A 27,750-nucleotide genomic window follows, 5' to 3' on the forward strand; every position below is an offset into this window, starting at 1 on the left:
CTCTCTCCCTCAGGACCACCCTCTGCACCCCCACCTTTTTCCTGCTGGCTGGTTACACAAGTTAAGCAAGATTAAAACTCAAGGTCACTTCAGAATGATTTTGTTTTAGTGACTGCTAACCATATTCTTGGTATGGCAGCACTCTAACCAGATTTATTTTGTTCAATTTAGTGATAATCTATTTTATTACATTCACTATTATTTGTCAATCAATGTATACCATATGTTTAAACAAATGGAAATCAAGCAAGCAAAAAATGAGTTTGTTCTGTGTTTTCTTGAGTCTATAACTGTAAAAGCTCTGTTAAAATTGATTGGTGTGTATGTATATATAATCCCATGTGTATTTGTTGTTCAGTTGTGTTCAATTCTTTGTGACCTCTTTTTGGGTTATCTTGGCAAAAGGACTTATTTAGTTTGCTATTTTCTTCTTTAGCTCATTTTTACAGATGAGGAAACTGAGGCAAACAGAGTTAAGTGATTTGCCTAGGATTACACAGCTAGTAAGTATCTGAGGACAGATCTAAACTCATGAAAATGAGTGTTCCTGACTTTAAGCCTGATACTCTATCCATTTATGTACCATCTAATTCTCCTTTTACATATATATATACACACATACACATACATACTTTAAGCCTGGTACACTATCCATTTATGTACCATCTAATTCTCCATATATATATATATATATGTACGTGTGTGTATGTAAGAATGTAGGTGTGTGTGTATATATATATATATACACCTACATTCTTACATACATACACGTACACAAGCACATTTCATATACACATATGTATATATACATATACACATATTTTACATTTACAAATACAGGAAAGTGGGGGAAAACATATGCCAAGTGATTCAAAGCTTTGAGACAGAAAGACCTGGATATCATATGTTGCCTTGAGTGAAAAATTAGCTGTGATAGTAAGCTTAAGCATTTAAAGTCTCTGTGCATCTAGATTGGACTCCAACACTATAAATTGAAGACAAAATGTTTTTCGTTATAGAGTAAATTTTGTACCAGGAGCTCCCTATACTGATGAAATCATAAATTGAGGCAAAGATTACATTTTTTGGGTACTGTAGTATCAGCTGGTTCTATTGTTTTTATGCTTTTATATTCTGTGAGTTTCCTATCTATGTCCTTCCTTAAATTCTCTGAAGCAACTCTATCCCATTCTTAGGAACCCTTTTTAATAGATCTTTTCATATTTCATGGATATAATCCTAATGCTTCAACTGTTCTTCTATTAGTGGGCCCTTTCACCAGATCACTAGCCCTCGTTCCTTTTCAAGTTCCACTTTTCATGGATGGAGTCTTTTTATGCCCCTCTCTATGTGCAAATTGAAATTTGTGATTTTTTTTTTAACAGCTTACTTAAATCTACTATCCCTATTGTCCTGTCAATTATCTGCAATCATGATTTTTCAGAAATATCATGGTGTTTCTATGATTCTTAGCCATGTTGTATTTTCTTTATGAGGCCATAATATTATTTACAAAAATATACATCAATTTTATTTAGTCATTTTCCAATTCCTTAGGGTATGGGTTGGGTCTAGATTTCACTAATATAAGTAAAATTAGTTGTTTTTATATAGATTATCCTTTTTCCTTTTGGTGACTTCTCTAGTACTTTAATATTATTATTTTTAGTCAATGTAGTGAATTTTTCTAACAAGACTAAAGATTTTTCTTTCTCTTTTTTAAACAGGATCTGGAAATAGTGTATTCCTATTTACATGGAATGGAAGCTTTGTCTAATTTGAGGGAACATCAACTTAGGTATGTCATTTTAACATTTATCTATTATTATTCCTTGTAATATATGTGACCACTCATAACAGGGATTCAGCAAACAAGAAGATAAAACTGTTCTGGATTTTGAACCAATCTATCAATATATTTCTATTAAGTACTTATTATGTGCCAAGCACTGTGCTAAGTGCTACAATAAATTAGTGCTTTGAGTAGCTACAATAAGTTGCTGAAGAATTTATGTTACATACATCATTTATTCCTTGAAACCTCATTTAAGCAAAAAAAAAAAAATCCTGAAGAAAAAAATCAACACTAAATTTAAATATTTTAAACCATTACTACATTCAAGTTTTCAAACAGAACTGGAAAGGATAGGGAAGGTTTTTTGGGGGAATATTTGATATTTTGATACTGAAATGATGGGGATTGAGAATAAAATTAATGATTTAGATTTATCTAGTGCTGTTAAGGTTTTCAAAGTACTCTTTCCATATGTTTTGTACTTGGTGCTGTTTTCCATAGAAGTCTTTTATATTCAGCTAGTACCTTGCCTAAAAATAATAGAAGTGTTAAGAACCTTTTCTCCTTTGCATTGTTCATAATTTAGTTATATATGGATATCTCTTGGTTATCTTTTTTTCTTGATGTTTACGTGTTGACAATTTAAAAGAATTATGTCTTTGGAAAAATTGTCACAGCAACAAGTGTTTATTAAATGCTTACCAAGCACAGTGCTTAAGTATTTGGGCTATAATGGCAAAAACTCAGTTTCTGGCCTTAGAGGGATTTTCACTCTAATAGACAACCTATAAACCACCATGTGCATACAAGAAATTTGTGGGAAAACTAGAGATAATCTCAGAGAGGTTTTATATTGAGGATCAAATATTCAGAATGAGGGTATTGGACTAGAAAATTTCTAAAGATTCTTCCCAACTCTAAAATCCTATAGCCATAAGTGCATTTGTTAGGTTTAATCAATAATGTTCTTTCTTTCTTTCTTTCTTTCTTTCTTTCTTTCTTTCTTTCTTTCTTTCTTTCTTTCTTTCTTTCTTTCTTTCTTTCTTTCTTTCTTTCTTTCTTTCGTCTTAATTTCAAATGTTTCTCAGCATTACTATACTTGAATTTACAAATAAAAGTTTTGTAGCAATGGACAAATTGAGTTCTGTTTTAAATATTGAAATGGATCCCCTCTTCTCTCCTCCCCTTCCCCCCCAGTATTGGAAAAATAGTGAAAATTGTGACCAGATTTGTTTCTTGAGGTTTAACCACTACAATGGACTTTTTCTTTACTCAGAGTTGTTTGGGTCCCTAAGTGAAAGCCCCTAAGTTTCTCTTCTTCAATTTCTTACATTTTTATATATCTCATAATTATTTTTAGAGTCATATCCTGAGAAATTCCAGTATGTAGTCCCAAAAATTAAGTTAAAACTAGTTTATTCATCATTCTGTCAAGTAAAATAATTTATTTACTGGTACTTCTAGATATCTTAAGCGTGTTATTTAATCATAAAACAAATCCTCAAGTGGCTTATGAAAAAAATTTGTTTTTATACTGGATATGTAATTTTATTAGTGTAGGGAACACACAATGAGGAAATTACTAAAAATATCTGTATCTGCTTTCCTAATTTTAATTTGCCTTTAAAGAATGGACTGAGGGCCCATATAGGCTAAGTCTTGAATCCAGTTCTTTTAGAACCCAATTCTAAGAATTTTAACACAGATTTTTTTGACTTGGAAGGCTGCTTTTTATTCATTATGCCTACCCTCAACTTTAGAATTTTTAAAATTAAAAAAGAAAGGAAAAAAAAGACAGCGTATAGACTTGAATGTGTCAGGAACAGAAATTCAAATGTTGCCTTTAGTTTTTTTTTAGCTGTTAGGCAAGTCATTCCTTGAGCCTCAAGAAGCAATCTAATATGTATTTTATAAAAAATGTGTTTATTTTATTCTGAACTTAAAATTAAATAATAAAGTTATTTTAAATTTTTATAGCATTTAATCCTTATTCTTGAAGATAGTTTTCACCATAACAAAAAATAAATCTTTAAAGCATGGTTTTAATTTCAAAGTGTATTTTAATAGAGTCTAATTCTTGGAAAAATGATAATCATGGATTTAGAACTAGAACTCTAGAACATAATGACTTGTTTTGTCCTATTCTTTTTTCTCCTATGTGTCAAGAATATATTGTAATTTGATTAGTTAGAACATCCCATTCGCTAACAGTTTATTCTGCCAGTGAGGTAATTTGTATTTATGTTTTATCAGAGAATTGGACACTGATATCAAGAAAATTCTGATTACCTAAGTATCTGATGATACCTAAGTAGTATATATAGATAAACTGAATATGTATGAGCCAATTACTTTTTTTTTCTAAACAGTGTCAGGTTATTGGTAGGTTTCATTCCCTTATACATACACTGACTTGTGTCTTATTTATGTATTGTTTCTCCCACACTTTTACTTAATGATGCCACATGTCTGGTTGAAGTGATGCACAATTGTAATCCCCACTATTGGGAAAAGTGGCTGCTGGTGGGTCTCTTGAGTTGCAGTAGGGTAAAGCCATTTTATTTTAATGCACTGCAGATCAAAGCTTCTGTGCTGATCAGTAGTGGAATTGGACCATTAGTAGCTGCTATATTTTCAGCCTACGCAAGATAGTTCTCTCAATTCTATCTTCACATTCTTTTTCCCAAATCAACCAAAGTTATGCTAACTATAAAACTAGCCATTATTCTTTAATAAACATTATTATTTTTCTGTATTTTCCCCTTATACTTCAAAGACCCATTAAGTTAAGAGCATACTTATTTCATATTTAGTTCTTAATTGAAAAAGTACCAAGAGAATTGTCTTTCAGAAATGAAATTTTTAATAAAAATAACTTAAATTAATGTACCTTGTGGGTGAAGTATTTAAAAACGCAATCAAGTTTAACTGGGGAAAGCGAAACTTTTGGGAATTAGGAACACTACTCAATTTATAAAAAACTTTTTTAGAGAGTATATAGTTTCAAGTATATGTAAATTAAAAAAAACATTATTTTTGATGATTTCTTATCTAAGTGATTACTTTTTTAAAAAAATAATTCCTGTATAATCTTTGGTCTCCTTTGGGCATTTTTTATTGTATACCATATAATCTAGTTTATATTTTGAATATTTCTACCTGCATTGCTGTAGTTCTCTATGCAGATTCCTATAGTACAACTAAACTTAGAGTTAATAGGTTTAGGTTTTATTATTATTATTATCTATAATTCCTAGGTATTTTCTATATCTATTGCAAATATGTGTGTACCTCCTCCCCTCTGCTTTTTTATCCTCCTCCCCTCCCAAGACTAGACAGCTCACTGGATAAAGACTTAGAGTCAGGAGGCCTCAGATACTTATTAGCAGTGTGACCTTAGGCAAAGTATTTAATCTCTATTTACCTTAATCCACTGGAGAAGAAAATGCCAAAACACTCCATTAGCTTTACCAAGAACTACACAGACAATATTGGTGTGCTATGTAACCCATGGAGTCATAAAGAGTTGGACACAACTGAACAGCATTCGTATATGTTTATATCTATAGATTTATATACATATTCACATTTGTACACATATATGTGTATTTGTATATAACAGAAATCTTGTGTAATTTCAAAATATAAATCTTAGAAATAAAAGGCTAATGTTACTAAAAATTATTTTTTTTTAGAAATGTGTTGTACAAATTTTTCTTATGGAATTTCTTTTAATGATTGTAAAATAATGATAGGTTTTTACAATTTAATTGCATAACCTTAAAATTAATGTTTTTCAAGGTAATTTTTGCTTTATTATCTGTACTGCTCAATGAGTTAATGCTCACACATTGAAAAGGACAAGCTTAAGAGTTGTAAATGATCCTGATATATTTTGGGCAACTATTTTCTAATATTCTCTTTAAGTAATAAAAAGTTTACATTTTTAAAAAAATTAGCTGTAGGCAGAAAATTTTATTCTATTTCTTTTTGATGAACAGATTTGAAGTGGAAAATTTTAATAATTTTAAAGATTTTTTTGATCTATTTGTTTGTTATATTATTTCTTTGTGTCTTCTTTCCCCTCATTTCCTTAGATAATAAAAGGCTAATTGACAGTGTAGTTTATTCCTCATTTAATTGGAGTTGCTTATTAGAAAATCTTAACTATCTGTCACAGAGCTAAAAAATAAAAATAGACCCCCCCCCCCCAAAAAAAAAGGTGCTTCAAGATAGCTAATGTGTGATAAAATCCATGTACAAAAAGACTTATTATGTTAAGGAGATTCCCATGGACACTTGAGGGTTGATGTTGACCATGTGGTGAAAGTATTGAAGCAAGCATGTAGGTTGAAGAGTAGATGAGAGAATAGATAATGGTTAGAACCTCATCCTATGAACTTATTTCATTTTAACTCTGATCTTCAATATATATCCTTGTGCCTTATGCTATGTCACTTGTGCCAGTCTGAACCCCAGTCAAAAGTAAAGTGTTGATTGATTGAAAATAATCAACTAAAATGTTAGTGCTATTAATTGAAAGTTATATGTTTGGGAGAGGACTGATGTGACATTATAAAACCACTCTTGGAATTATTTACTTCAGTGGAAAAAAATTAAGTTTAATTAATGGATATGAATATTTTGCCCATGCTATTGCAACTTTATTTAATGGTTTGTACACTATTGCGTTTGGACAAGCTGTAGTTTTGCACCAGTAATTGAGTTGACTGTATATTCAGTATTTTATTTCCAGTTAGCATTATCTTTTGTTAGCATGCTAGATTTTTTCTTTGCTTTTTATTTATGCCATATAACAGCACAGTATCTTGCCTATAGCTACTTAATAAATGTTTGTGTTATTGTTAATTTTGTGGTTGAATTGACTGACACTTTTGATATTTTCTATATTTACAGAACGGATGATTTTCTAGGGTAAAAAAAGTATTCATATACTTAAAGTCATATCTTTTTCCAGAATAGAGTTATCTACAAGACATCATGCCTTCTCTTTTGTATTTGAATATGTTAACAGAAAATAGTTTTATTAGGATTTAGTATAGTAATATTCCTGATAACTATGATGGTAATTAATGCCACAGACATTAATTGGATGCTTTCTATGTTTGCAGTTGAGTAAGGTAACACTTTCCTACGTTGCTTTTTCTTTTCTTTTTTTTTTTTTAAACAAAGTAGAAAGGTACACATAATTTTTATCTTGAAAAACAGCAAAATAAAATTATAAAAGTTTTCTTTCCTTTTTTGGAAGCTGTTATGTATGTCAATTTAATTATTTATTTTAAAATTTATTCACTAAGAAATGTTAACATTTCTTTATTCATCTTAGAAGGATTAACAAAATAATTTATTATTTTAACATTCTAAACTAATTTATATTTTTGATTCTTTTCAGATAAGTGTAAGATTAATTTTACATCTAAAGTTTTTTTTTTAAATCTCTTTTCTAGATTAATGTGTGAAACCGTGAGATATGAAAGACATGAAGCAAATGAAGTTTTGTACTAGTAAGTATTTCCTCTCTTTCTATAATGTATAATACACACATAAAACTGAAATTCCAGCTAGCACTGTGATAATGTTGATTTTGACAGTCTTTTTTTTTTTTAAATAACTTTTTATTGACAGAACCCATGCCTGGATAATTTTTTACATTATCCCTTACACTCACTTCTGTTCCGACTTTTCCCCTCCCTCCCTCCATCGGCTCCCCAGATGGCAAGCAGTCCTATACATGTTAAATATTTGACAGTCTTTTTGATTTAAATTATTAAATTGTGTAACATGAGTCAATCTAAAAAGTTATTTCAGATTAGACATCATTCGATTATTATTTTATTGCTTCTATTATTATTTAAACTACAAAAAAGTAGTGACCATTTATTATGCCTCTACCCATTCAATAAAGTCAAATGACATCAGTCCTAATTTATTGCTTCCAAAAAGGATATATGTGAATGAGCCTTAGATTTTTCAGAGATAATTTGTTAACCATTAATCATCTTATGCATGGCATTTACATCTTTTTTTCTTTGTTTGAAATTTACTTCAGTAGGCTCCAGATCTTATTTAAATGAAAATCCATGCCAAAGTACTTTTTAAAGTGTTAAGAATCATTGTAGATGTTCCCTCTATTGATATGGATCTCAACTGATCATTGCATTAGTAAGAAATTTCATTAGTTCTAAAAAACCTCCCCTCATACCTAATAAAAACTCATCACCTGGTGACCAGACCCCAAGCCTGCACAAACTTAAATTAATTTATTTTATTTTTTTGCGTTTTCCATCCAAAGTTTATTGGGATTGCCTTGGATTACTGAACTGCTGAGAAGAACCATGTCCTTCATGGTTGATCAATGCACAATCTTGCAGTTAATGTGTACAATGTATTCCTTCTGTGTTTCACTCAGCATTGGTTCATGTAAATCTTTCCAGGCCTTTCTAAAATCAGCTTGTTCTTCATTTTTTGTAGAACACAATAATATTCCATTAGCTTCATATACCACAGCTTGTTCAGACATTCCCCGATTGATGGGCATCTGCTCATTTTCCAATTCTTTGCCACCACAAAAAGAGCTGCTACAAACATTTTTATACATGTGGATCCTTTTCCTTCCTTATGATTTCCTTGGGATACAGACTCAGTAATGGCACTGCTGGGTCAAAGGATATGTAGTTTTATAGCCTTTTAGGCATCTTTCCAATTTATTCTTCAGAATAGTTGGATCATTCCATAACTCTACCAACAGTGTCCCAGTTTTCCATGCCCCTCCAACATTTATCGTTATCTTTTCCTGTCATCTTATAGAGATCAATTTTTTTAGTCTATAGTACATCATTGGGTCTATGGTTGAACCTTCTTTCACTTGGTAGAAACTTTTAAAGTTTTTTTCCTCCCACTAGAGTAGTCTTAAAGAAGTTAGGATCACCCATCTTGAGATAATCAAATGTTGGAATAAACTTCAGTGATGGATATAAATCTGAGATAGATAAATCTAAGAGTATTTATGTTGTCTAAGCTCATAAAATTAAAATGTGCTTTAATTTATAGAACTTTTGGTTTATTGCTTTTGAGGTTTCATAAAATAGTGGGTAGAGAACTGGGGGGTGGAACCTAGAAGACATGGATATGAATCCACCTTCCTATATTTAATGACTTTTTGACCTTGGAGGAGTCATTTAACTTTTATGTGACTCATTCAGGTCTCTTGAGTTTAGCTAAGAAGAGAAGGCTGAACTAGTGAAGAGACTTTCTACTTGGAAAATTACCTATGCTGACAAAATGAGAGTTTGTATATTCCTGTGTTACTTTTGCTATTGATGTTTGTCAAGGTGTACAATCTATCTTGTGTTTAAACCCTCTTTCCCCCACAATTACATATAAAAAAACAATTTTTGACATTCTTTTTTCTTTTAGTTTTGAGTTTCAAATTCTATCCTTCCCTCCCACCTCTTCCCCCTCCCTGTGATTATAAACAATCTAATATAGATTATGTGTGTAAAACATTTCCATATTAGTCATTTTGTTAGAAAACTCAATAAACAGAAAGTATGAAAAATAATATTCTTTGATCCATATAATGTCTGGGCTACCTCTATGGAGGGGTTCAGGATCAGTCAGAGTCAGGATCAGTCAAAGTCATTGGTCTTTAGGAGGAGAAGAGAAGGAGGCAGGCAGGCTGCCATGCAGCTCATTAAAGATGGATCCTGGACTCGAGTCTGGAGCCCTCCAATTTTTCCCTACAATTACCTCACTAATATATTTAGCAAGCGCCAATCATGAGGAGAGTCATCACATCATCTTATTATTTAAATATATGTTTATAGAACTATTATATCACATTGAGTAGGTACTTAGCCTTAAGTACTCTGCTGTTCTGGATTCAAGTACAGCTTTTCAGACTTCCACCTCTCTACAGATCCATATTCAGAGTCCATTAGTTCTTGCTCTGGAAGTGGATAGCATTTTTCATCAGGAATCCTTTGAGATTGTCTTGGATCATAGCTCAGAATATGTAATTCATTCACAGTTGTTCATCCCATAGTATTATTGTGTACGGTGTTCTCCTGGTTCTGTTCTCTTGGTTTATATCAATAGTTCAGATAAATCTTTTCAAATTTTTCTGAAATCATTCTTTGCATCATTCATATAGCATAATAATATCCCTTTACAATTATATACTGCAACTTATTCAGCCCAGAATTTCCAATTCTTTGTGACCAGAAATTATAAATATTTGTGTACAAATAGACTCTTCTCTCTCTGTCTGTCGCTCTCTCACTTTTTCTTCTCCCTTTCTCCCTCTCTCACCTTCTCTTTTCCCTCTCTCCTTCTGCTCTCCCTCCCCCATCTTTGGGATCTAGTGGTATTCCTAGATTAAAGTGTGTGCACAGTTTTTATAGACCTTTGGCCATGGTTCCAAAATGCTCTCCAGAGTAGAATTGATTAGATCTCTTTATAACTCTACCAACAGTGTATTAATGTCTTGATCTTCCCACATTTCTCTCCAACATTTATCATTTTCCTTTTCTGTCACAGTAGCCAGTATGATAAATGTGAGGTGGTACCTTAGAGTTGTTTTAATTTTCATTTCTCTAATCAGTATGATTTAGGGACTTTAAAAAATATGATTATAGATAGCTTTGATTTCTTCATCTGAAAACTGCTTGTCCATAACCTTTGACCATTTATCAATTGATGAATGAGTTGTATTCTTATCAGTTTGAATCATTTGTCTATATATTTGAGAAATAAGACTTTTATGAGTACCTTATACTTTTTAATGTGTGATATCTAATCAAAATAACGCAGAAAATAACTTTCATGATACTAAGACAACAATGAATGAATGAATGAGTAGAGTATTTATCAAGTGCTATGCACAAAACACTGTGATTTGCTGGCATTTGAATAGTAATTAATATAAGACAGTCAGGGGCTCACATCCTAATGAAGGAGGAAACAGTATTGAAGGTTTCAGCTGCAAGTCAGATAAGTCCCTTGCTCCAATGTTTCCACTGACAAACTGATTTTGGTTTCTGATATAGAACCATTTGACAGTTCCAAGGATTTTGGTGGCAAGAACTTTCCTTTTTGGTTCTCAGTAGTTATGACTATATAGCACCTTTAGGAGCAGTTTCTAGGCTTCATCTCCACAGGGGTTGTTTCCCAGGATGATGACTATGGGCACTGGCCTGAGGTATTGAAATTCCCATGGCTTTTGGGCTTAGGATCCTGGGGTGCCTCCATCAGGCTGTGAACAAGGTGCTGGCTAAGATGCTGGAGGTAGTTTGACTTGCCTGGAATATGTTGCTTTCTGTCTATCTCTCAGAGCTCCTCTTATATCTCCATACAGGCTGACTTGCTTGCCCTGTTCAATTCTCTGGCATTTGGTGGAAGGGATGGTTGGCTCCATCTCCACAAGTTGTTTCCTTTGATATGAGATCTCACATAGGGATATAGTTTTTGTTGTTGTTGTTGTTGTTTTATAAAATAGTGTTAGACCTGGAGTCAGGGAAACCGGAATTCACATTTGATCTCAGATACTAACTCTGTGATTCTGGGCAAGTCACTAATTCTGAAATTTCCTCCACTTAAAAATGGGGATAATAATAGCACATAACTTCCCAGAGTTATTGTGAGGACTAAATGAAATAATATTTGCAAAGCACTTTGTAAGTTTTACTGTTTTGTAAAAATGCTAGGTATTTTCATAGTTTTTTAAAAATTTCTTTTTATTATGGATTTAATAATCAACAAACATTTCAATAGACAAAGAAAAAAGAATATATGAAATTGTAAACTTCTATACAGTTTGTTTTAAGTCTTTATATTAAATTTAATAAGAGCAGTAAAATTGCTCTGTTTGTATTCTCTTCTGACCTGCTTTCATTTACCCTTCTTTTCTTTTTTGCTTTTGCATTTCTATCCCTTGCTATTGACTCATCTCACCCTTCATTTTATAATTTCTCATAGTCAAGCAAAATAAATCAATACATTGGCCAGATTTGAAAATATTTTTCCTCACTGTTCACCTCTGGCCCATCACCTCATTACCAAAGGGACATCCTTTATCATTAGTCTTCTGAAGTCATGACTTGAAAGTCACTGTTTTGAAAGAGCCAGTGTTTGGTACCATAGTTTGGTGTGAACAGTCCTGGACCCAAGGTCAATTCTTACAGCTGATATTTACCATATTACTGTCTGTGTGATTACTGTAGGCTGAGTCACAGCTTCTCAGGCCCTTTCTGCCTCTAAACTTAGAAACCTTATGAACAAAACATCTTCTAAAAAAAAATTCTGTAGCAATAGAACCTTATTTAGCATAATCCATAATCATTTATGTACATTTTTGGGGAAGGACTTTAGCATTTCTACTTGAATAAAAATGTTTCTATAAAATGAATACGAGGTGAAAGTTTTGAGTATCTAGAATTATTTTATGATGACTGAGAGTTGACTTAAGGTAGTTAGAAATTATATCAAAAGATTGCTATGGCAGCTCCCTTAATTTTTTCCAGATTATATTTTCCACATGAAAAATGTTGTGTGTGGAAGGATGATAAACATCCTGTCCCAATCCTGGGATCCTTAATTGGATATGATTCTGCTATCATTGCTTTATTTACTTCCTATTAGTGAAGACTAGTGATTATAAGGTCATTTTTCTAGAGCTGAAAAGAATCTCAGAAACATTCTAGTCAGTTCCTCCACTCCCTTTTTAAAATTGAAGAAACTGAGACCAAGAAAAATGAACCAATGCCCAATGTCATATTGGTAGTAAGCATTGGATGGCATCCTTCTTATTTTGGAGTCAGTGTTTCATGATCTTTGAAGTAGCTATAAACCTTTTGACTTTGGTCCTCTATTCATCATCTCATGGGGAAATGACTTGTATGTCTTTCCTTTGAATTTAACAGATAATGTGGTCTGAAGATTTGTAACTTTTGCTATGGACTTAAAAGATTTTGAATAATTTTTCCTTTTCTCTACTGCATTTAAATGTGTGTTTATTTGTTAGACTTCAGATTGGTGATTTTTATAAAGCATATATAGTCATTTAAAAAAAAGCTTTTTATTTTCAAAACATGCATAATTTTCAACATTCACTTCTGCAAAAATTTGTTTCAGTTTTTTCCCTTCCTTTCCCTCCCCTTCTCCCCTAGATGACAAGTAATTCAATATATATTAAACATGTGTAATTCTTCTATACATATTTTTACATTTATCATGCTGCCCAAGAAAAATCAGTCCAAAAAGGGAAAAAATGAGAAAGAAAACAAAATGAAAATCAACAGTGATTAAAAAAAAAAAAAGGTGAAAATACTATGTTGTGACCTATAGTCAGTCCGCACAATCCTCTCTCTGGATACAGATGGCTCTCTTCCATTACAAGACCATTGAAACTGGCCTGAATCACCTTGTTGTTGAAAAGAGCCATGTCCATCAGAATTGATCATTGATAGAGTTATTTTTAATGGAAGTTTTTTATAGATACTAACATGACTGCTACTTTTTAAGAATCTTTAGCTTCTTGCTAATTCGATCAGAAACTCGATAATGCTTTTTGTGTTTTAACATCTTGAGGATGAACAAAATAATATTTATAACTCATTGTTAGAACCTTTAGATAATTAAAAAGAATAAAGGAAGCATACCATGGTATTAAAATGACTTTGAACTTAATGTTAAAGTAGCATCAGTTAAATCTTGGGTTTTATGATATTCTTATAGTTTAGAGGTATATCATTGTGTACATGACAAATGGGTTTACTTTTAGTTGTCTGTTTTTGGGCAGTGTCCTTACCAATGTCTTTCAACATGCAATTAATTGTAGAGGTAAAATTATACATTTTTTAGTTCAGAAATTCTGATGCTGAGTTTTTTTTTTTTAATGTGCATTCCTAAACTGCATGATCTTGTCCCTCTCTGTCAGTTTTCCTTATCTGCTTTGATCTTTGAAAGGATCTTAACAGCAAAACAAAGCTAATGATTTTCTCCAAAATTTCATGCCAGCAAGGAAAATAAGTGTTGCTCTTTGAGCTCATTTAAAAAGCCCAAATTTCAGCCTGCACTGACTGATTTTCCCAATAGATTTTCATTAGGCCTGTCAACAGGCAAGATAAAAATCATGTTATTTATCTGTTATGTAAAAATAGCAGAGAAAACCTGCCAGAAAGACATTTTTCTCTTCATTTTTTTGGATAATAAATCTCAGTTTTGATTTTGTTACAGGTTGTCAATTTAACTTGCATTGGAATGAAATTCAGTCAAATGAGATGGTTTAATCTTTTTTCTATCACATTTTATGAAAAACTGCCAGAACACATTAAGAATGATGAAGAAAAAGATTTCTTTTGAAGTACAACTAATAGAACTTTATTTTTTGATATATTTACTGATGGCAGGCAATTATAAAAAATTCTTCATTATACATTGGTGCTACACTATATTATAACTTGATATAATGTGCACTTCTGTCTAATCTCAATCCGGTTTGGACTTTTTCAGAAAGGGTTTACTTACCAGAAGCAGCTCCTTCAATATGAAGTCACCTCTAATGTGATCTTTGTATGACTCATAGAAACTTACAGTATAGGTCTATCTGAGAATTTTTTTTTTTTTTAAATTTTCTTGGATGTGAAATTTTTCTGAGTATGAAAGGAAATATTTCTTTATTATTTAAAAAAATATAATAATCTTTAGTGTCATTGCAGACTCAGTCTTAAAGAATAACTTGCAGCTCAGTGACCCCTCTTCAAGGGTAACTGTTGTTAAGCTCTCTCTTTCTAAGAAGGAATATTCTTAGAATAGCCCAGTACTGCCAGAAGATGGCCTTCTACAACTATCCCTTTTAAAAGAGTGCCATTCATAATTTTTTATTGGCAACATATCAAGTTTTTTCCATTCATCAATTTCTTCACACATCAGGAAAGTATTTGAAGAGTATTGATTTCATTTGCTGGCTAATCCAGATTCTTTGGATGTGAAAAAGATAGTTAAAAAAATGTGTGTGTGGAAAAAACTCTGATTGCAATTTATACACATGGCTTTAGAAGATACTTTGTTTTTGGAAACTCTCATTGATATCCATGGCATTATATGATCTTCATGGTTTTCCCAAATGCAGACATTTTCTTAAGAGTTTAGTATTTGGTCTTTTCCTATATTCCTTTTATATTTCCTAAGAATTCTAATAGTTGTTGATATCCTATCACACATTCAGTGTGAATAAATGTTAAGTATCTTTAACTGAATTTTTTCCTACTATAGTTGAAACCTTCACTTTTGCTTGATTTTTGATTCTCAATAATTGTCTCTTAATCATAAACTATCTCTAATCTGGCCTACTCCCTTAATTCTCATTTGTTTTCAGTGGGAACCAACACTCTTCCCTCAGTATTTTGCAGTCTCCTTTGATTCTTTTATTTCTTTGAAGATTTATAGTTTCAAATCTAAAATCTTCAATTCTTCTCAAATTCAGGTCTTTAGTTTAATGCTAGTACAACTTTGTGTCTAAACCTTGGGTCTGTCGATCATAACAAATGTTTCCAGGCTTCATTTGTCCTTTGCACATCCATTTTAATCCAGGCTTTTATTATCTCATGCCTGCATTACTATAGTACTTTCATACTTTACTAACTTCATAACATGTTGACCTTCAAAGTATCCTGCCCAGTGTTATTGCTCATTGTTCTTCTATCCCTTTTACTTCTCATCAAGTTATTTTCCTCTTGGTTCTTTGACTGTATTATGCTTGTTACCACCTGCCATGTTTTCCAGTTGGTATAATAATTATGATTCTATAGTCTCTTTAACTTTGCTTACAACAACTCTATGAAGTAGGTTAAGTAGTAGTACTCTCATTTTCTAGAAGAGTAAAATGAGGTTTACACGGGTTAAGTGATATGTCCAAAGTCATGCAGCTGACAAATTTATGAAAGGGTTCCAGTACAAATTTTCTGACTTCAAAACCAGTCTTATATTGGGGCTTATATTAATCACATTTTTTCCCCATGTGTTCAGTGTAAGTTTTATATTTTCTCCAGGAAACTTTACCTTCAATTTGGACCCTTCTTGATTTACTTTTCTTTCCATTTCTTGATTTCCAGAGATGTATGTACCCCAGTTTTTTCACATAATTATATATTATTATCTTCTTTATGTATTTTATGTTTCCAGGGTTTTTGTTTGTTTTTTTACTGAAACAACCTGTTAAATTACAAATTTTTTGAGGATGGGGAAATTGTGTTATCCTTAATTAGCAAACAAAACTGAGACTATTTCTCCCCTATTCTGGGGGTTCCCATTCTACCCTTTGGAAAGCTCAGTTTCCTTTTCTATAAAATGAGGGTATTAAACTAGAGTAGGCAGTTGTGATATATTGGAAAGAACCCTAGGTTGGATCCTGGCTCAAATTCTGCCTTTGATAATTACTATTTGGGTGATACTGTAGAACTCCTTAATTTCTTTATCCTCAACTTCCTCATCTGTAAAATGAAAGGTGTTGACCTAGGCAGTCCCCGAGGGTCCTTTCAGCTTTAGGTCTTTGATCTTATGATTTTTGATGACGTCTAAGGTCTCTTTCAGCTCTAAATATATCACTCAGTGATATAGATAGTAGAGTGAGGTATATTTTGCTAGTAAAAATTTAAAAAATATGGATCCATTACTTTAAATATTGATCCTTTATTTTATCACATTTTAATCACCATTGCCTCTATTTCCAAGGACAGAGAAGAAGAATTTTGAAAATAGCTAAAAGTGTTCTCAGTAAGATAATTCAGATCTGAGTCTTTTTCATGTCTCATTTGGGATCATCATACTAATTTTCAGGTAGACTTCCTAGGATGATAAAAATGAATTCTCCCTGTGCTTCCATTGCATACTGTCAAAGTGATTCAGCAGGACATTTAATAATGCAGCAAGGAGCTGCTACAAATCTGTTCTGTTGCTTTCTCCCTTGCTCCCTGAAGGTGTATTATACCTTATAGCCAGACAGTTGGCAAAGTTCTGTTGGGCTCCTGCCAAGTCTGCACTGCAGTAAATCAGGCCGCCTTGTTTATATTGTTCACTATGAAGCTATTTCTCTATGAGGGTTTTAGCCAATGTCGGCCAGTAGGACAAATAAATTCAAGGACTTGGCAGATAGTTTTTCGTAGATAAATTGATACTGAATAAAGATTTGTTAACAGAAAAGGAAAAACTTCATTGATAGAAATATTGAAGAGTAAAATTTCAGATTCTAGAGATTTTTGGCTATTAGCATGTTATCTAAGCACACACCAAGGAGAAAGTAGTTTGATTATTTTAGAATTTATGGATTTTATTTAATATCCTTCTTTCCCTTTCATCATTACATTCATTAGCATTTATAGCAATTTAATTTTTTTCTTATAAAAATTAAAATTTTTTAGTAAGGAAAATAATAGGAAATTTACATAATTAACTTTGCTACATAAAGTCATAACTGGTGGAATCTTCACAAGATCCTTTTGCGTCACTTATTAGTTTCATTCAACTCCCAAATTGAGATTTATTAGAAAATATTTTTATTCTGAAGTTTTACCCATCAGGGCTATGCTGTTGGATTGAGATGAAATGCCCCCGAGCATGGGATCCTTCCATTTGTGATGTGACACATGAATAGCTCAACTATATTTATCTAGTATAATTTGCATTAACTTTGGAAATTATTTTTAAAAAATCCACTTTGTGGAAGTGTTTGGTGGTTATAATTCATCCACTTATTTTATAGAAAGAATGCCCAATTAAGGTTAGGCAAAGTACATTATTTATGTTGGGTCAACAATGTCTAAGGGAGTAGCACTAAGGTTATTGATTATAAATGTAATTCCAGAAAATTCTATTCTCCATGTCAAGGAAATACAGTAAAATAAGGCAAGTTCCTTGTATTGAAAGCGCCTGGTAACTCCATAACCTTTGGGATTGGACAGGTAAATTTTTCAGATAGGGTACAGCATATACACATAGTTCTTGTCTTGGTTTTCCTTTGTGTTTAGCTTCCTAGTTTTGTAATAACGTGATCTACATAACAAATGCTTTTGGGCACTCTCCTGGTGACAATAAGAAGTACTATTTTATCTATAAGCATAAAAATACCAAGACTTTAGTAAGATTCAAAATCTCTATACTGTATATAAATTTTATTATTCATAAAGCTATTTTTACAAATTCAAAACACTTTTGGGTCTTCATATCTGCCTTTATAGATAAGGCAGCCTGGCTTTAAGAAGCATCACTGGGATTCAGGCAAAACTAGGTTTAAGTCTCTGAGATAATGACTAACCCTGGTCTAGTCAATCTCTTGTCTCAGTGTACCCCAGACAGTGCTCTACTGCTATAAATTGGAGGATAATTGCTGACATCCCAGAGGGAAATTCCCAACCAGGCATCCCCTTTGTCATGAAATGACTGATATGGGTAAAAGCAGAAATCTAAAATTAGGATGACTTATGATGACCAGAAACATACCTAAATTAGGTGTTTCATAGAGTGAGAATGATCTGTAAGTGGGACTGCTGATCTTTGAACTAAGGCAGATGGAGGGAAATCTAGGAAGAGACCACAAGCCATCCTGGATAAAGGAGAAAGGCTCCTGTGTACTGGAAGCCCCTAGGCACTATTTACTGAGCACATGAGCCTTCTCCTTTTTCGAACCATGGTTCTAAACCAATTTTCCTATAAAATGATCTGGGTTAGTCATCCTGAATCACTTGTTTTCCAAGAAAGATAAGAGGTGGGGAGGGAGTAATAGGTGGAAAGTTATGATAATTACTTCTGTGATACATGAAGGGGAGAATGTAAATGAAAGAATGAGAGTACTTATGAAGGCTTACTATATAATAAGCATTGTGCAAAGGCAGCCTCTGCCCTCCAGGAACTTTCTTCTAATGGGAGAGAGAGCACACATAATGAAGTTAGGCAGGGGGTAGAGAGTGAAATAGCTGAAATAAGAAGGATAGGGAATTCAGGAGTCTGATAGTAAAGTAAAACCTATTGGATCTGGTCTTTGATGGTCAGGCAAAGGAAAGCTAGCTCTCCTGCAGTGGCAGGCAGAGCAGATGGTAGTGATAACCCCAGACAAAAAGATGGATATTTTTATGGATACTGAGACAGACCTGTTGGTACAAATGTATGGTTTTCAAGAAGGTGAATCTGTCTCAGTTTTGGTTCTTCCAAATTCCTTTGACCTACCTTTGGATTGCTATGAAAATGTACCTTTTGGTTAGTTGTATTGGTCAGATGAGCTGGTACAGACATTTGGAAGTGTTTCTAGACATGTTTACCTTCTTGACTGGAAGAAATTGTGTGTGTGTGTATGTGTGTGTTTGCTGTAGAAATCTGTAATTTATTTCTGGCTTCCATAGTGTGCTTTGTAATTAATTTTGCTGTTCAGTTGTATTCCACTCTATGTAACGCACTCTCTCCCCAATTTTTTTTTTTTTTTTTGCAAAGATATTGGAATGCTTTCCATTTCCTTCTCTAATGCATTTCAAACAAGATGAGGAAACTCAAGCAAATAAGGTGACTTGCTTAGGATCATACAGCTAATTGTGTCTGAAGCAAAATTTGAACTCAGGAAGATGAGTGTAAATGATTCCAAGTCCAATGCTTTATCTGTTGTGCCACATTTTGTTGTGCCTTTTGTAATTAATGGTCATGGTTTTTATGCTTTTTCTCCTGTTGCAGCCTAGCAAGTGAAGTATTTAGTTCTGTAAACCTGGCTGCTGCATCAAGTTATGCTGTATTTACAAAACACTATTGTAATTTCACTTTGCTGAGGCTTTGCCTTTAAAAAAAAGTTGTATTAAGAAATTAAAAAAAGGTTTTTTTTTACTTTTTTTTTTAACAGTGTCTTTTTTGATATGTGCTGCTAAAACAGTCTTAAGGGGATTCTAACCAAAAGACATTAATAAGTGGCCAAGCAGGAGCAAGCCTTGCTCCTATTAGACAAGCAGTTTGGGAAACAGAACAGTGTGCTTGCTGTGTGATTGGCTGTTTGCTTATTTTCTTTTCATCAAAAGTCAGTAGTTAAACTGTGATCTCAAGCTAGGGGAGGAAACAGCTTCTCTATAAATGTTGGTTCTTCAATTCCAACTCTTATGAGGATAGACTTATTGTAAAGCTTAGAGCAAGTATTCTTATTAGCCTTTTTTTTTTTCCTCTTGGTTTTATGGACTTCATTTAGTAACCTGATGAAACTTATGAACCTCCTTCTCAGAGTGAGTTTATAAAATACACAGGATTACCAAGGAATTAAATAATATTCAAATACAGTGAGCTAAATATTGAAAATAAAGTTCAGATATAGACTAAGGACCCTTGATTTAAAGATAAGAGACAGTAATTTGTTACTCAGATGTGATGTCAACAATGTCTTTGGTAATTAGTGAAGTTTTGCAAGTAAGTTTTGTCTATCCAGTATTACTCATGTCTCCACCTTCCTGTTAGTCCAACTAACATAGTACACAGTACACCTGCTGCACTCCGGTTCTCTTGATGTTTTATAGTTACCAGTGGAGGCCATTTATCTTTATCAATTGTTTGCATTACGTCTTGCTCTTACTTTATCTGGAAAGATAAAAATATTGACTATAGGTTATCAGAAGTCATGTCCTTCGTTTTTATTTTTGTGACAATACATCACATGATAAATCATCATCAGATAATATTTTTAAAAATAATGTATAAAATGCGAATGTAATTCATTCTATCAATTGGTTTTATAAAATACTAGTATTGTAAATGTTGTTTACAAAAGCTGAGTCTTGAAGAAAAACAGGTGATAATTTGCCAAGAGGCAGAGATGAGGAGGGAATCACAAGGAGGGAAATATGCTGAATGTTTTTTTTCATATCATAGAGCAGTTCTAGCATCCATATCACTTTAGTTTCTATACTATATTTTTTCACTTTCAAAACTAACAGCATCTTACACCTGTCATGGGTAAGTAACACTAGGGAAGTACTTTGAAAGACAGCACTTTAAACATGCATCTTTCATCACAGATTTGGTGGATAGTAACTGCAAAATTGATGGGAAATGGACTGCCATTTATAAGAAATATTAAGATTACTTTGGCTAGCATAAACTTTGTGAAAGGGAATAATAAATCATGAGCCTAGAAAAAGGTGAGTTGGAGCCAAATTTTGAAAGGTTTTAAACACTAAATAAGGTTTATATTTGAACTTAGAAGTGATAGGTTGGCTGCATTGCTATGATCAGATTTGTGATCTTTGGTTGAATTTTTTTTGGTTGAAATTGCATTATCATCAGTACATTATCATTGATGTGGTAACACCACCATCTTGTGGACATTGAGAACATTGCTCTATAAGTTCGTTGAGCCCAGTTTTAGATTCACTAATGAAGGAATGAAGGAGACTTGCTGTTTTAGTCTCATAGATGCTGCCTTGTTGTTTCTAGTGTGCCTAGTATTTGGTTAGACTTTTAGGTTTAGGAAAATTGAGACTTTATTTTAAACATGCTTTTGAGTGCATGATTTTTGCCTTTTGCTGTATAAGGTACTAGAAAAGAAAAGTAATTAGGCATAATCCCTGTCCACAATAAATTTATACTTGAGAATACAACACTTCTGCACAAGAAATAAAAATTGATCAAAATGTTTGATCCCATAGAATCATAGATTTAGATTTTAAAAGGGACCTTGGAGGCCAATGTAGTCCAGCTTCTTTATTTTAAAGAAGAAACTTTTAAACTCTGTATTTTATAGAGGTAGCTTGTCCAAAGTCCAAAGAATTTTGAACCTTGGGTCTCCTGATCTCCAGCATTAGTGTTTTTTCTAAGGACTTCAGAGGTCAGTAATTGGGAAAGGATTCATAAAAGATGAGAGACATAAATTGATTTTAAAGTCAGATTTTAGATGGGCAAAGAGATAGAGGAAATACTCCGACCATAGGTTTGGAAACAGAATTAGCAGGACACTTCTGCAGGGAAACCATTTTGAGTGTAACAAAAGCACTGTATTGGGGATCAAAGGAAGGTAAGATTGGATGTGTAGCATAGATTGCTTTGAATACAAATGTTTAGACTTGATTGTGATAAGCAAAAAAGAGATGTTATATTTTCTTGATGGCTCAAAATGTTGTACATAAAGTAACTTTGTTATAATGTTTCCTTTTAAAATTCTTGCTTTGTTAGTAATATTCTACCTTTTAAAAATAATATGCTTTTAATTTTAAAATTAACTTTAATAATTTATTGGGGGTGTGTGTGTGTGTGTGTGTGTGTGTGTGTGTGTGAATATCTTTTTTGAAAACATCCTTCTCCCTTCCTTCCCAAGAGGGAATCTCTTGTAATAAAAGTGTGTGTGGGGGGGGAGGGGGCGTGGCATTCAATAAAATTAACCAATACATCAACCAAAAGCTTCCTTGGACCAAGTTTGGTCATTGCAGTTATATAGTGTCTGTTCCATACTCCTTCTCTGTCCTTGGCCATTCTTCCTCCCCACTTTCTCTTTTTCTTTCTCTTCCATCCCATCTCATCCATTTTGTAGCCATCACTGAAATCTGTCCTTTCAACTTTCTGTTATATCTTTGTTCAGACTAAATCCTATTGCCCTGACTTATTTATGATTAATCTAATTTTCATCAGTTGTTCATAGTAAAACAAACTGAATCTTTTTTTTTTCATATCATAGAGCACTTCTAGCATCCCTATCACTTTAACATATTGTACTTTTTTTACTTTTAAAATTAACAACTAACGTAAGAAACACTAGGAAAGTACTTTGAAGGACAGCACTTTACACATACATCTTTTATAACAGTAAAACCTCAACTTTTATACCTTTGATCAGCTTTACCTATCTTCAGTTTTGCCCTTCCCTCTCTCAATTATACAAGTGTAAATTTTCATCATAATCTTTTTTTCCTCCTTGATACCCCAAATTTTGTCAGATTCTAGGTCAAAAATCTTATTTCTATTGGCTTTCCATTTCTGTTTCCTTGTAGCATAGTAAAGCTCAGTAGTTGTCTACAATCATTTCTTCTTCCTCTTCTTCTTTTTCCTTTTCCTTCTCCTCTTGTTTTGAGGATCAGAGCCTGGTAGTAGCTGATACAGACTGTCTCACCTGTGTAATTCATGTTTTTCTATATTTAATATGGCCTATAGTGTCTGTACCTTTCCATTTCAATAACTTTGTCACTATCATTTTAATTAGTTTTTAAAATACTAATGATGAACATGGCAGTACATATCTTCATGTCAGAATTTAATAATAGTGCTGTCATCTTTGGTTAAGAAAGATAGGTGGGCTATATTTTCTTGATTGTTGACCTAGTTTGTTGCTTACAAATAAAATTATAATTTAAAAAAATATATAGGAAAATATTATAATTATATTCCCTTTCTCCTTGCTTATTGTATTTATAATTTTTTTTTAAAGCATAGGGGCAGGAAAAACAAAGCCATATATGATGAAAATTTGTTATCAAAGCTATAGGTTGGGATAAAGGAAGCTAATCTGTAATGAAATTTTTAAGAAAGGAGTTAGAAAAAGATTATCCTCAAAGTATTCACCGAGGGGCAGCTAAGTGACACAGTGGATGGAGCCTGGGCTTAGAATCAGGAAGACTCATCTTCATGAATTCAAATTCAGCCTTTGATACTTTCCAACTCTGGCGTTGGGCAAATCATTTAACTCTGCTTGTCTTAGTTTCCTTATCTGTAAAATAAGCTGAAGAAAGAAATGGCAAAGCACTTCCAGTATCTTTGTCAAGAAAACTCCAAATAGAATCATGAAGAGTTGGATATGACTGAAGAACAACAAATGTATTTATTTTATTGGACCTAGAAAGCAAAGATACAATGCTTCACAGTTATTTCTATAACAGTTTAATATTTAAAACATATTATATTTTACACACATAAAACATAACTTAAAGTTAACTGAAGTTTTAGACTACTTCATGAAATTTTTAATGTATTTGCTCGTCAACTTATTAGTGTTAAATTCTGATAATATATCTAAGGCAGGAGTTCTTAACTTGAGATCCACAGATCTATAAAGTGGATTGGAAAAATTGTACAGATCCTGTTCCTCTCCTATTTATGATGAATTATTCTTAAAGTAACACAGGATAGGGTAATTTGATGTACTCTACATTGATCCTTTTTCTCTCTCTTGTTTCAAGATGGTCATTTAATTATCTTCTTGTCTTTCTTTCAGTCCTGATGATATTGGTACCTGTTGGTATATCCTTCTCTCTGGTTCGGTGTTCATTAAGGAATCCATGTTTCTCCCAAGGAGCAGGTACTGTATGCCCATTCTTTAACAGCTTACCCAGGAAGGTGAAATTCAGAGTTGTGGTTTCCAATTTTTCTTTTATGTCGGAATATAATCATAATCTCAGATATTTCCTCTTTTAGTATAAAATTTTACTTAAAGTGAAATTTAGAGGACTAGATATTGTTAAACTTGGATCTTGATTTCTTTCACAATCCAGTCATTTCTCTGGCTCCCCAATCACATTTGGTGATGTACACATCAACCAAATACATAGTTTTTCTTTGCTTAAATAAAATGTCAGTTAATGTCACTTTGGTGTCTAATGATGTGTTAAGTAACTAATGTTGTTTATAATTCCACAGCTTTTTATCTTTATAACAGAATTCAAATCAACAAATATTTATTGAATGCATATGACGATTCTATGTTTTATCATTGTTAATTACAATAAAAATAAAATGTATTATTTGGTGTAGAAAAACATGAAATGAAATGCAAATTTAGTTATTAGATATGAATTATATGAATATCACTCATAATTCCCATTTCAGTTCAATTAACATTAAGTGCCAAATGTGTTAGTGATATCATCTTGGAATTGAAAGTCTTTGACCTCAAGGAGCCTATTTTTCTCAGATGGAGGGGAGAAGGAGGGAAGGAAAAGATAGATAGATAGATAGATAGATAGATAATGCTATATGAATCATATACCAAGAGAAATCAAACCCATACTGAAGAACCCAAAATCCTTGCTCATATAATGTGTTAGATAAGAAGACCTATTACATGGAACATATTTTGTGTTTCATAGGAGGCACTTGAGCACATAGTGGCTAATTTATTTTTAGTATGATTCTTATACTAAGCAATTTAAAAAATTTCAATCCTTGGAAGAGAGGAAAAAATAAGATGAGAAATAACAGGGTGAGTTTATTGCTTAGGACATGTCATGCATGGGAATTCTGCAATTAATCCACAATTATTTGTTAAACATCTATTGTGTGCTGGCCAATATGCCAGTTGTTGAGGATACAGAAGCAGGAATGATATAACTCTTCCCTTCAAGGAGCTTACAGTCAAGTGAGAGTGATAATATCTCCTCCTCTCCCTCTTCACTTCTCCTTCTCTCCCTCCCTCCCTTCCTTCTTCCTTCTCTCCCTCCCTCCTTTTCTCTTTCCTTCCCCATCATAAGGACATATTGAATAAATACAAATAAATCCAAGCTAGTTAGGGAAGGAATACATTTTAATTTGATTAGACTGTGAGGTCCATGATAGCTGGATAATATGGTGAATAGAACACTGGACCTAGATTTAGAAAGAGTGGTGTTTAAATCTGCCTCAGGCTCTTAATAACTCTGTGACTTGGATAAATAACTCAACCATTTTCTGCCTCAGTTTCCTCATTTATAAAATGGGGATTATAATATAATAGCACCTTCCTTCCAGGGGTATTGTAAGAATCAATTGAAATAATAATTATAAAGCACTTTACAAAAAAATTTTTTAATGTACTGTCCAGTGCTAGTAAAGATGATGATGATAGGCTGTATTATGTTTTATCTCAGCTCAGTATCTTATACAAGGAAGCACACACAGTTGGTGCTTAATGAACTTTTACTAAATTTGTGGAATGGAATTTTTTTTTTAAATGCTCAAAATCTAATCTATTTCCATAGCAGGTTAATGTTTATTGTATAAAAAATTTCAGTGTTACAGTTACTTGAAGCCCCTTGAAAACATTAGTTTGCATTGGGGCTATACTTTTGAAATTTTGAAAATGAAAGTAATAGGATTTCTAAAACTTTGCCTTAGGTCAAACAGTTTATTCTGCTTCTGGGTAGGGCATTTTTCTAGAAGTGATTTTTCTTGGCAAGAATTTAAGCTTTGTATCACTTAGTTTCCTAAGTGTCAGTGGCTGGCCTTGAGGAGACAGTTGATGAGGTGCAGTATCTGTGCTTCAAGCAAATATTTCCTAGGGATGGTGCCGACTAGGCAGAGTACTGCTCTTGTGTCCCACTGAATCCTTGAAAAATTTTCTACGTTGTTAAGACATTATGTTTCATTGTAGCTCAAGGGGATTCAGCAGGTGGTGCATCTCAGAGCTGTGGATCCACTTTATCTCCATTGCTTCTTGCTGTCATTGCTTCACAAAGTTTTGTGTGTGTTACACTAAATTGTACACCAATAATAATCCAATAGTGTTTCTATGATTTTTAAGAAGATGGGTAATCCCTCTGCCAGTACGGTTCATATCCTATTCTTAAATTCTAATCCTATGTGACTTTTAGGTACATCTTTCTGTAAATCTTAACCAAAGTGCTATTAACCTTCCTCTAAATAAGAAATTCTTAACTTTTTTTTTCTCTTTCTTTCTTTCTTTCTTTCTTTCTTTCTTTCTTTCTTTCTTTCTTTCTTTCTTTCTTTCTTTCTTTTTAAATTGGGGACAGGGCAGAGGGTGATGGATCCATTTGAATGTTTGGTGAAGTCCGATGACCATTTTCCAGAATATTTTAAAATATGTAAAATAAATAGGATGATAAAGGGAACTAATTATGATGGAAACACATATGCACACACATGTATAACAAATTCTCAAAGCCTTTCCCCTCTGAAATCTACCCTCTAACCTTTAAGGTTCTATGGACTTCAGGGTAAAAGCCCCTGTTCTAGGTCTGTAAATATTATTTGGGTATCAGTATAACATGTGAACCAGCCATTCCTTCTATTTTTCTAAATGACTGATACACTTCCTATTCTGGTTATTAAATTTTTTGATATTTTTTATTCCTTTGTGCATCCCATTCAGCCCACATTGTGTGTGTGTGTGTGTGTGTGTGTGTGTGTGTGTGTATAAATTATTCACGTAAAGCCATGCAAAATATTTTCCTGTTAGAAACCCCAACAGAATGAAAAGCAAGAAATATAAAGTAAGTTTAAAAAGTATGCTTCCATATTCACTGTGTGTTCATCAGTTTTCTCTCTGATGGTGGATAGTATTTTTCATCATGGGTCCTTTGGAAGTGCCTTGGATTATTGTATTGATCAGAAGAGCTAAGTCTTACAATTTATCATCGTTACAATATAGCTGTTACTGTGCTAAGTGTTCTTCTGGTTCTGCTCACTTCACTTTGCTTCAGTTCATATATGTCTTCTCAGGTTTTTTCTGAAACCATCCTGTTCTTCATTTCTTAAAACATAATAATATTCTAGCACAATCACCTACTACAACTTGTTCAGCCATTTCTCAATTGATGTACATCCCTTCAACTTCTCAAATTTTATCGCCCTTTGGATGTAGTTCCAAATTGTTTCTGAGAATAATTGGATCAGTTCACAATTTCACCAACACTACATTAGTATATCTAATTTTTCACATTCTCTTCTGCATTTAATATTTTCCTTTTTTTGATATGTTAGCCAGTCTAATATCTGATGGATGTGAGGTAATAGCTGGGTTGTTTTAATTTGCATTTCTATAATTTATAGTGTGTTAGAGCATTTTTATATGACTCTTGATGGCTTTAATTTCTTCTTCTAAAAATTGTGTGGCTTATACTTTAAATGACTCTACTTTGGCAAATTTAATATCTATAATCATTAGATTTGAGTTTCTCATCAAATGAGACATCCTTGGGTGTCTCTGTACAAATGTATCTCTT

At 32.7% G+C, this 27,750-nt stretch overlaps 1 protein-coding gene across 7 annotated transcripts in view; it reads left to right on the forward strand.

Moving 5' to 3' along the window:
• RAPGEF2 (Rap guanine nucleotide exchange factor 2) overlaps positions 1-27,750 on the forward strand; it is a 294,557-nt gene that overhangs the window by 100,554 nt on the left and 166,253 nt on the right. For all 7 annotated transcript variants that reach the window (XM_051965601.1, XM_051965605.1, XM_051965603.1 and 4 more), the window contains exons 2-4: positions 1,728-1,798; positions 7,264-7,320; positions 24,030-24,113. In XM_051965601.1, the coding sequence (XP_051821561.1) occupies positions 1,728-1,798; positions 7,264-7,320; positions 24,030-24,113 (212 nt within the window). The remainder of the gene's footprint in view (positions 1-1,727; positions 1,799-7,263; positions 7,321-24,029; positions 24,114-27,750) is intronic.

This window comes from Antechinus flavipes, chromosome 6 (genome assembly GCF_016432865.1).
Source record: "Antechinus flavipes isolate AdamAnt ecotype Samford, QLD, Australia chromosome 6, AdamAnt_v2, whole genome shotgun sequence".
Taxonomy (NCBI): Eukaryota; Metazoa; Chordata; class Mammalia; order Dasyuromorphia; family Dasyuridae; genus Antechinus; species Antechinus flavipes.